Source organism: Rhinatrema bivittatum, chromosome 1 (genome assembly GCF_901001135.1).
Source record: "Rhinatrema bivittatum chromosome 1, aRhiBiv1.1, whole genome shotgun sequence".
In the NCBI taxonomy this organism is placed as follows: domain Eukaryota; kingdom Metazoa; phylum Chordata; class Amphibia; order Gymnophiona; family Rhinatrematidae; genus Rhinatrema; species Rhinatrema bivittatum.
The window spans coordinates 627,041,271-627,052,943 of NC_042615.1; the positions used below are offsets into that span (position 1 = coordinate 627,041,271).

General features: G+C 44.6%; 1 protein-coding gene across 1 annotated transcript in view; it reads right to left on the minus strand.

The window, feature by feature from the left end:
• MAN2A1 (mannosidase alpha class 2A member 1) overlaps nucleotides 1-10,143 on the minus strand; it is a 485,077-nt gene extending 474,934 nt beyond the window's left edge. The window contains 1 exon segment of the mRNA XM_029571989.1: nucleotides 9,263-10,143. Coding sequence (XP_029427849.1) covers nucleotides 9,263-9,397 — 135 coding nt within the window. The 5' untranslated portion in view covers nucleotides 9,398-10,143.
• Between the last annotated feature and the right edge of the window lie 1,530 nt (nucleotides 10,144-11,673).

Sequence of the window (11,673 nt, forward strand, 5' to 3'; positions counted from 1 at the left end):
CCATAAATGTATAAGATTACTAAAGTAAAAATTCCCCAGAACGTGTAATGGCATTTAGTTATAAATTTAGCAGTGTAATGTGTTGATTACTATAAGACACCCGACTATCTGTTCATGTGTAGTGGTGGCAAGGCATCTTATTGTCCTACATTGGAATTTATAATCTCTACCTTCTTTGCCTCTATGGTTCCAAAATCTCTGGCATATTTATGCCATGGAAAGCTGAGTTGTTTACCTGTTACAGGTGTTCTCAGAGGACAAGCAGGATGGTAGTCCTCACACATGGGCAATTCCCTAGCTATAGGCTGTCCGAGCACGACAAAGTGGGAAACCGCAGTGCAGAAGCACTACCCGTCTCCCTTCTACTGTGAGGCAGTTGACCCACAAGGGGTCCAGGCTGGATAAGACTTGGGTTGTACAAAGAAAAACCATAGAAATGACAGACACAAAACCCTTGTGTAGCAGGGGTGCCTAAGGCAGAGGAGTGATGAGAGTACAAGCAGAAACATACTCCGCATTATGGAAAATATTACAAGCAGGGTTTTGGATCAGTAACCCTGACAATAAAGTAGGCCTAGAACCTTCTGGGTTCAGGAAAAAGCCTAGAAAAGTAAAAAAAAAAAAAAAAGACGACTCTTGGATGAAGACCGCAGTTTCCTTTGGTGTTAGAAAACAACCAAAAACCCAACTGGGGCCTGAGAACTCCTGTACACGGTGGCTGTATGGGGTTATATTTTATATTAAGTCATAGAACGCTCTACACACAATCTGGTAAAGCAAAATTTAGTTTACTAAATGTTGTAAATAAATGGATAACAAATCAGCAATAATAAGTAATAACAAATACAGTAACAGTAAACCATACATAAATACAGGTAAATAGGAAGCAGACAGATCAAGATAATATATTATACAAAAGGACATACATGGAATGGATGGATCCTCCATCTCGAATCTCCAGGCACTCGAAGACTCTGATGCCTCAAGTCCACAAATGCCTACGCTACGGAAGGCTCTTACAGCATCGAGGGCGTACTTTCACCCTGATGACATTGAGGGCGCCCCGGCACTTTGACGGTGTCAAGGGTGACCATGGCGTTTAATGGCAGTCCTGGTCCCCGACAAGCTCCTGACATCGATGCATCAGATTAACAGTGCGCTGGTCACAGACGTGCATATACAATTGTTACTGGGCAAGGCACTGAAGATGCGGCAGCAAGCTGCTTGCCCAGGCTCCTGCTCACCCTCTCTCCCAGGGAGACTGCACTGCCATCACTGGCAAGCAGGAGGGGAGGCTACATCATAGAGGGCTCCTGCCTATGGAGACTAGTTCCTTTGAATGAGAGAAATGAGCTCTCCCCCCCCCCCCCTCCCCCTCTCCGGAACGGTATGGTCCTCGATCTCTTCACTGTTACCGCCATCTATGCCGACCAATCAGTAAAACGACATGTAACAACCGCCTGGGTAGAATTCAGGTGAGTCCCCAGGCTCAGGGGCCTATACAGGTCACCCACGGACTGCACTCAGTCCTACCAGCACTGGACAAAAAGTACGAAAACAGACAGAGCAAGGAAGAAATAGACTCCGCCAGACTGCACAGTGACTAAGACCGGCCATGCTGCTGGCAGACAGAGAAGAGAGGAAAAGGAAAAACTACCATAAGGTAAAGGAAAGAAAATGGATGCAGCTCTAGAACAAAAATCACTTACAGAGACTGTAGAGGAAGAGAGCAAAGCTGAATACTGTGAGTACATGGCTCCTGCAACCACATGGCTCCTCCAGGGAGGGGGGGGGGGGGGGGGAGACTGAGGGACTCTGCCTAGGGAGCAGGTTGATGACTACAGCTGCACATGTTTGTTTATTTATTTATTTTTCGCTTTTATATACCGATCTTCTTGCATTGGATACAAATCAAACCGGTTATATTGTATAGATGTTCAGTAGGACATGTTTGAAAGTTCTAAATTCTTTGAGATCAAAGTTCCGTGCCGGCTCCATCGGATGATTTCACCCCATGTGTGAGCACTACCATCCTGCTTGCCCTTGGAGAATAGTTAACCCATCATGTAATGTTGCAAAAATTTGGAAACCTTTCTTACAATCAATAAGATGGGATGATAAGGGTATATTTTACCTTGAACTTATGATTTCATTATGTGTTGCTAATTCTATGTTTTTGTTCCTTAGTTTCTGATTTGAAGCTGGACATGGTTTCATCTTAATTTATCCAACTAAATTCATGATGTTGGGGGTATTTCCTCTTTTTTTTTTCATGGGAGATGTCATTTTACTTTTATTGTTTTCTTTTGTATTATTGATAGTATGCTTTTACTATATCTTGTTTTCTTTCCTATTGTAACTTTTTTGGTTTTTATTATATTGTATAGATTCAATAAAATAGTTTGAAATAAAAAAAAAAAAGTAACAATAGTTAGATAATTCTATTGGACTTTTCATCTGTGTTCAACACCACAGATCATACCATTTTGCTTTATCAATTACAAAGTGTAGAGAATGAGGGAGTAGCCCTATACTAGTTCTGTTCTTTTCTAACAGAAAAAAAAACCACAAGGAATAGTAGGAAGTGCTCTGTCTGAATGAGGCCCTCCTATTTTTAGCATTCCCCAATTACCTATTCTCTCCCTGATGCTCTAAAATTTTCTCTGCTAAAATACTTTACTATGTTCAGCAGATCAAGAAGATTTGCAGCTATTTTGGGATTAAACACACTATTTAAACAGATAACTGACTTACCAGTCTCTCCTAACTGGGCTGAGGCCATCTATAAACTGTGAACTGTCTACCTGTGTGGAGACTTAATATTTGGACAAAAACCAATAAATTAGGTCTTAATCTGACAAAATTTGAAGTTTTGGAATGGGAAAATTATTTAGTCTACTTCTATTCCGGCTCCCTGTGCTTGGAGGTTACTGTTCTCCCAATTAAGAACCAAGTCCACAATCTTGGAGTACTCTTGGATTCTCTATTAAATTTTGAAACTCAGATTCAGTAGCCAAGGGTACTTTTTTCCAGCTCCAACTCCACCATTTACAGACATTATGTTTCTTAGATGATGCTGCCATGGTTATAGCCAGTCTCAATTATTGCAATTCACTTTATCATAGATTGCCTTTAAAAATATATAATTAAATTGCAAACAATTTATAATACTGCTACCTAGAGCAGGGCTTCTCAACTGGTGTGTCACATCTCCCGGTGTCCCACTGCCCCGTTGTACTTTCCTTCTCCCTTTTTCCAGGCCCCGCAGGCCAATTGGAAGCCTTTTTTCTTCCGACCCCCACTGCCCAGTGGGAAGCCTCCTTCATTCTGCCTGCCCCCGCGCAGACCAATCGAAAGCCTCCTCCCTTCTACCTGCCAGTGGAAGTAGGAAGAAGGGAGGAAGCCTTTGATTGGCTGGTGAGGCAGGCATCGCATAGCCCGGGGGTTGGGTGGGAGGAATGGCAGTGTCAAACCCTGACGAGGCAAGGCTGCCAGGGAGCCCCATCCCTGTGGCAGCGAAGAGGAAAACCCATCCCCGACGAAGAAAGGCCGCCAGGGAGCCCATCCCCATGGCAGCAAGAGGAAAACCCGACCCCGACCAAGCAAGGCCGCCAGGGAGCCCATCCCCGTGGCAGCAAGAGGAAAACCTGACTCCGACCAAGCAAGGCCGCCATGGAGCTCATCCCCGCGGCGGCGAAAAGGAAAACCCGACCCCGACCAAGCAAGGCCACCAGGGGAGCCCATCCCCGTGGTGGAGAAAAAAAGAAGGCCTGCCAGAGTAAAGCCGCGATGGAACTGGAGCCCATCCCTGCAGTGAAGGAAGAATTCGTTTTTGGTGAGAGCTGGTGTGAGTGGGTGCCAGGGTGAGAACCGGTGCGAGAGCATTTGTGTGTGATTGAGAACTTGTATGTAAGAGAGCATGGGTGTGACAGAGAGACACTGATCAAGAAGATGAATGGTGTGAAAGACCAAGAGAATGAGAGAGAGAGAGAGAGAGAGAAACTGGTTGTGGGCACTAAGGAAGAGGACTGTGAGGACAGAGCTTCAGCAGCTCTTGCTGCTTCTGGTGAGTGCTATTGGCCTGGAAGGGAAAGGAGTAGGAGAGTTGCTGGAGAGGGTAAGTAAAGGTAGCTTTTTAAATTTATTTTTCTTGACTGACTGCCATTTTAATTACTGAGTATTATGCAATGTCTGCTGTTTTGAAATATTTTGATATTTGGACATGTTAATTTTTATGAGTTTTTAATTGTTGGATATTATTCTGTGCAGCAGCTGTTTTGTAACATGTTTAGTATAGCTTTACAATTAAATTTCTGTGTAGGGTTCTATAGCAGCTTGGCTTATTCTGTTTTCCCAATAGGAAATGTTTTAGTGTTTAGGGCCTGGTTTAATAGTTGTATTTCTTAGATAGGATTGTTACTGTTTGAGTGTGTTCCATAATATAGGTGTAACTTTGTGTGAGTTAGTTTGTGTGCATTATTGCAAATCCTGAGAGTCTGTTAGGTGCTATATTTCTCTTTCCATTTCTCCAGGTTCACACTACATGTAGAGTTGCTTTTTGGTTTTCCATTCCAGTTTGTCTCCATATTTATAATTTGTGTTTTTTCTGTACTTGGTGAAGGTCAGTTCTGGGTGTGTGACAGAGGTGAGGTATTTTACTAGCATGTAGGCATTTGTATCAATCTTATTTGTTTTGTTTCTCAATAGGATACGCATTAGCGGTAAATTACTGTCTTTTCATAAGGAAGGCTATTGTGCCTGATAGTAAAGGGAGTTTATTTTGCTTTTATTGAGTTGTCATCAGAACCAGAATATCTTTTTTGTATGGCGAGGTGTGCAGGGTAATGCCCTAGATCTGCTCTGCACTCATTGCTGGGGGTTGAGGGGATTCCTGTGGATGCAGAGTGCATGTTTACATTTAGCCCCATGATGGTCACATGTTCAGGGTGTCACGCATCGTGAGAACCATCTGTCAGCTGTGTCCCGGCCAAAAAAAGGTTGAGAACCACTGAACTAGAGAACAAGTACTAAATATCAAAAAGATGCAAAAAAGCTTCCATGCCTCTGCTTGCGATTCACTGCCAACTTTCTTCAGCTTCATTCTCAAGTACTCAGAGTGAAATTTCTCTCAACATGTGGGCCTATCCTTGGTCTGAAGAATCCAATGGGTTGAGGGCCTCCTTGGTGCAGCCTGACCACTAGTGGTTGGTGTGGCTCCATGGTCCTCAAGTCAAGCCTTCTCTACAAGTATGGAGCTGTACTTTAACTCACTGGCAAGAAAGTTTTGAAGCTTGTTCAAGACCCAAACCATTCTGGGAGACAACTTTGTGCAGTTATCATAGCCAGAAGCATCATGGCCTTATCTCAGATATTTAAAACAAACCTTGAGATGGTCAGTAATAAACATTGTCTACAGAGAGAACCTGGAGCCACTGACCTTCTTGCTGAGGAAATTCAAGGCAAAATTCAAAGGAAAGTTCCTCCTTCAAGAAATAGAAAAATGTGAGTGCCTGGCTGTACTGAAAAAAAAATTGCTAATTGGTTCAGCAAATCAGCTAAGAAAGAAAAATAAATGTCAAAGGGTGCCATAAACCTAACTAGTTCAACCTAGGGGAATTTTATACAAAAAAGCTTTGGGGTGGAGGAGGGGTGGACAAAAGGATCTCCTTTTTAGGATCTCCTGAGACACACACAAAAAAAAAGAAATGGCTGGCAATCTCACTGAATGAAAACAGAGGGGAGTTTCAAAGCCACTAAAGATCTAGAACAATGATGTATGTACAATGAAGAGCTTTTTCCTTTTCCAAAAAAACTCTGCATTAATCAGTTTGGTGATGAGCATAATCAAATGACCCATGTGCGAGATTTCATGAACTGACCTCCTCATTTCTATGAAAGGAAGAGGGAAAGTTGATACACGATTGGATGTGCACCACAGCTTTTGAACAGTCACTTAAGAGGAAGCTATGACTACAAATTTTAAAGGCATAGTATTGAAGATAATTCTTTTGCCAAAAGAATTTGAAAGGTAAATTAAAGTTTGCATTTTTAGCACAGTCATTTTGTTTTCTGTTTACAAAGGCTACACGGCAGCTTGAAATTAGACAAAAAGTACTGTAGACATTCCTATACCAGCAGATAAACTAAATGCAAGGAAATTAAATATTGTGGAAAAAGATGAAAAGAACAAGGACAGCATTGCTGATACAAGGGTCAGTACCAAGACTACTCTGTGGTCTGTATTGAGTGAGTTGAGTGAGAAAAGATCTTCAAGTATCAAATGATAAAATCTGAGGCCAAGAAATATGGCAGAACGATACAGAAATTGTGGCTGGAAATTCTTGATCAGGCCAGGGAAACATTTAAAATCTTATAGGCAACATTTCTAAAAGTTCTATGTACACCAAAGCCGATTGATATGTGCGTGTCTCGGGCCGGCACACACCACACGGATTTTAAAAAGCGCGCAAGTACACACATCTGGTATGCGCACAAATAAAGTTTTCAAAAGGGGTGGGGCATGGTCTGGACGGAGCATGGGTGGGACATGGGCATTCCAGGAAGTTACACTGAAATGTTCATGTAACTATTTACGCACCTAAGTACGCGCCGGGATCCCCTACCCGGTAACTTTACTTCTGCTATAGACAGCAGGTAAGTATTAAAATATAAAAAACTAGACGAGTCAGCAAGGTTTCAAGGGTAAAAATTAAAGAGAGGATAAAAAGAGGAGAGTTAGGAAACCCGATCTGTTAACTGGGAAAAAGTCAGCCAGCATTTTAAAATACCTCCAGTGACACGATAGAGCCAGTATTTGCACACACATGCACCCATCCATATAACATTGTTCATACGTGTACGTGCGTACAGCCACTTTTATAACATGCGCACATCCACTGGCACGAGCTGGCATATGCCTACATGTATGCCCACACAGCTGAAAGTTATCCTCCTTGCATATAACACCATGAACTCCAAAAGAAAGCTCTCTTTGGCCCAATGCAAGCATTAGCAGTAAATTTGAGAGCAAGATCAGTTTCAGGAATGAACCTCTCATAAGCCAGGGTAAGATGTGCAAAATTAACCCATTTGGAGACATTATCCTCAAAACCACATTACATGGGGCTCATAGTAAGAAAATTCAAGGAAACCAGGATAAGCACTGAAAATCCCTAACTACGAAAGAGTGAGGAGAAACCCAAAGATTTACTGGAGAGTCTATGACATTGCACCAGGAAGTAATTTGGGCAGACAAGATAAGGACCATAAGACCTATTTACCAACATATTCTATGATTCTAAATTCTAATAATGGAAGTGTCATTACAATCATTACTAGCATCTAAGGAAACAGAATGAAAAAGTTACAAAAAAAAAAAACTTCACAAGAGCAGTTAGCACTAAGCAGCTGTACATAGTTTAATACCACGAAAACTATAAAAAAAAATATATAGTTTTCACCATATCTTCAAGTTCCTCCCAATGACCTTACCATCTTGTGCTTTTGTGCTTACTCCAGTAAACACAAACTTGAATGTCTAATTTGAATCAAAATGTTCTGTGTTAAGGGCCAATGTAATACAATTCACTCAGCCAAGCACAATGTTTAACCCACAGTTGGACACAGGTTGGGTAGGAGCAACCTAATCCCCTTAGCGCCTCCACAACGCAAGGCGAAACTAATAGCGCTCATCACATGCAAATGCATGTTGATGAGGCTATTACTCACTCACTCACTGCTTTTCTGTACATCCTCTGACTTAATATTGTAGGGATATTAAGTTGGGAGGAACAAAAACAATTTTTTTTTTAAGTTTTTAAAAAAGTGCAGGCAATCAGGTTCAGGAAATGGACGCACTATTAACCAGCGTCTGTTTTCCAAACCCTTGGCTGTGCGCCGGTTAGGAAAAACGGATGCCAATAAATTCAGCGTCCGTTTTCTTAACTGGTAGGTGGATGGCCATGGGCAGCCAGCCTCTCCCGGGAGCACGCTGTCAAGGAGGCGCTAGGAGAACGCAAGCGACCCTAGTGCCTCCTTGACCCTAACTAGAATATAGCATGGAGCCCCCAGGAGAGGTGCCTAAGGGCACTTTAGGAAAGTGGGCGCTGAACACTCAGCGCCCACTTTCTGAGCATTTTAATTGCATCGGCCCCTTAGGGTGTTAGATTGTAATCAAGATTATTTTTAATAAGCTTCTTAAAGCCATTCAGCATTGTGTAAGCCTTTGTTTGCGTGATCTTTAGAACAAACAAAAAAATTACCCCATTTATCAGCAGCTTATGTAGTACTCAAAAGTTTGGTTGTAGTATGTTACTAATGAAACTACTGTGTGAAACTGCACCAGGAAAAATACTAATGCAAATCAATATACTGGTAGACAGGCGCACTCAAAAAGGTTTATCTTTCCACAGAAATAAAACGGACCCCAAGCAGAAAAAAAGTACTACGCTGATTTTTGTCGTGGGAGCTTGCTGGGAAAAAAAACTTGTTCCAACCCACTTTCAACTTTGTTAGCTTCAAATATCTCGAAGCAAAAAAAAAAAAAAAAAAAAACCACCTATGCCTCTCTTATCGTCACACATCTTGCTACATTCTCTCCCGATCGGTTTTTCCAACTCCTGGCGAGCAGAAAGAGAAAAAGGTTGCTCCTTGCGCGAGAGCTTTCAACCCGGCGCCACACACACAGCTCGCTGCACTGACAGGCGGGGGGGGGGGGGGGGGGGGGTGCTCTGTGCTCAGCCCTCCTTCTAAGCTTTGGGAAATAAGGGCTCAGAAGTAACCGCGAGGCAGAGTAACCGCCACCGTCGCGTGCGTGTGGATGTTTGACTTTGTTCAGTAAGAGACCTCCCGTGGCTTACAACTGTCAAACGGACAGCGAGCAGAGCGCTTCCGCAGCCGCTGCGCCCGCTTTCGTTTCCTTGAACTGAACTCCCCAGCTGCACGGAGAGAAAACCAAGAGCAACAACTTCTTATAAGCTCTTCTTAAAAATAAAAAAGTTAAAAAAAAAATATCCAACACAGAACTAAATATATCTCAATCAATTCTGGCGAACTGTGAACGTGAAAACCCCAGGAGGCAAACGCCCCGCTTCCTATTCCCGGGAACTTTGCCGGATTCCTGCCCGCTAGCTCCCTCTTTTTCAGAACAGATCCCTCCCACCCCCGGTTCAAAAACAAACAAAAGTTCCCCCGCAAGTAGAAACGCATTCGCCCGTCCCTGCGTGCGGACAGCGCGGCGGCGGGCGGGCTCCGCTTCTCTCACCTTGTGGAAGGCGCCATCCCGCCGGGGGCCCTGCGGCTGGTCCAGATGTCCCCGGTCAAGCATTAGGTACAGGGAAAAGATCACCACGCAGAAGATGGCGCTGCCGATGACCGTGAACTGCCGGCTCAGTTTCATCGTCTCCCCCCGCTGCGGAGAGGCGCCCCCTACCTGCCCCGCCGCCGCTGCCCGAAAGCCTAGCAGCCGCGGGCCGGCAAACTTCCACGGAGGAGGAGCGGCCAGCCGGGAAACAAGTGGCCAAAGAAACAATGGGCTCGGCGGCAACGCTGCGATACGGGGGGGGGGGGGCACAAAAGATCCGACCAAAATGCAAGGAGAAACCAACAACACGGGGGACTTCAAGCCCAGGAACTGGCCTCGGCTCAACTTCCAGGGCAGGGAGGCGAAAACCCAGCGAGCAGCCTCTCCTCTCCCGTCTCGTCCTTCGCTGGGAACGACCGAAAAAACAAGCCAAGAGCCAGCCAAGGTCTTCTCTCCCCAAGCAGGAAGTGGCCAGCGGTGCCCCTCGCGGGCGGCAATTTTAGTGGTCTGTTACTGACGGAGGGGGCGGGTAGGGTAGAGGTCGTGAAGACTTATCACAGCGATGATCCTGGGGCGAGATAGGGAGTGAAGCAAAGGGACGGGCACCGCGCGGTTATGGGGCCAGCGCCGGTCCGCCAGCTGGCTGCTCGGAGAGAGAGAGACAGAGAGCAATGCTCGCAGCGAGATTCCGCAGACAGCCCCAGCGAGCGTCACTTTCCAGTGCATGCGCGCACATACACACTACAATTACGAGCTTGCTGTTGCAGCTGCTCCATCAGTGCCGCCCCAAACCCTTTGCACGACCAGCGGCGGCAGCAGTGCTCCGCGCGAGCCAGAGTCGCGCCGCCTACAGTCCGATCTTGAAAGCGGAACGTCTGACGGTAAGCGGAACGACCTACCCGGCTCTGTGACGTCATGTGCTCGGAGGTGGTGAGGCGAGGGAAGAAGAGTTCGAGGACCGGCCGGCTCGCACCCTGCTGGAGAAAAGACCAAGGCTGCTAAATTACTTGCACATGTAATGGGATAGGAGAGGTCTTGAACGAGTAGATGTGAATCGGTTATTTACACTTTCGAATAATAGAAGGACTAGGGGGCACTCCATGAAGTTAGCAAGTAACACATTTAAGACTGAGAGAAAATTCTTTTTCACTCAACGCACAATAAAGCTCTGGAATTTGTTGCCAGAGAAGGTAGTTAGTGCAGTTAGTGTAGCTGGGTTCAAAAAAGGTTTGGATAAGTTCTTGGAGGAGAAGTCCATTAATGGCTATTAATCAATTATACTTAGGGAATAGCCACTGCTATTAATTGCATCAGTAGTCACTAACCAACCTCTTTCCCTTTTCAACAATTCACCAACTCGAGCGTACAAGGGAATCCTTGTGCGGTGGTAATCTTTGTACGGAGGTATTTAATGAGGATAACCGATTTGCAGTTATCCTTTCTTTTACCTCCGTCTATTATTCTTTTTATTAAAGTCAAAAATTATTTTTTATACTCTTTTGTGTGTTTTTTTAAAATCCCTTCTCCCCTGCTGCTTTTCCGTACCCCTGCTAATCATTCGCCATACTTATCAAGGGCATCGCCTGTGTTGTTTTCTCATGGGTACGGAGCTGCTCGTCCTTTCCGTACCCCTGCTAATCATTCGCCATACTTATCAAGGGCATCGCCTGTGTTGTTTTCTCATGGGTACGGAGCTGCTCGTCCGACACGGGCCATGTTTCGGCACGGATGCCTGCTTCAGGGACTGTGGGAGAGTGTGCCGTGTCCTATGTGGGGTTCACAGCATTCTAAAGTCCTTTGATAAATACAAATATTTGATTGAACATGAAAACTTTGTGTCATATTGATTCATTGCTTTCAGATATTTACCCACCTTGTCTTGAAAAACTTACTTGTCAAAAGTTTCTGCTGTCTCTCGTGCGACGCCTTCTGTGCTTGGCTGGGCGTCTGCTCTATTCTAACTGTTCTTATATGCCTGCCTGAAAAATCCACCGCCCTCTCTGGCCAGAACGAGGCTATCTCAGGTGTATACTGTTAAATGTTTAAATTCTATTCAAACTCTCATATACGATGCTGAGCCCTTAAAATTATACTACTGAACGAATGACCGTCTGAGCAACATGTTGTGTAATGTGTTAACTTATAACCATGTATAACTGGTGTTAATTTCAAGGGTTTTGCATAGTTTCATGTAAACGACTTAAGAGGACCTGATGGAGAACTACTACAAATCAGCAGCTAATTTCCGCCTTGTGTAAAGCGGATCTGGTAGTGAACTTGTGCTTACCACGTCCGCTCACACTGTTTCTGACTCATTAGGTGTTGATAGGCGTTCCTCGGGCGGGGCGCTTACGCCGCGCCCGCTGTCAATA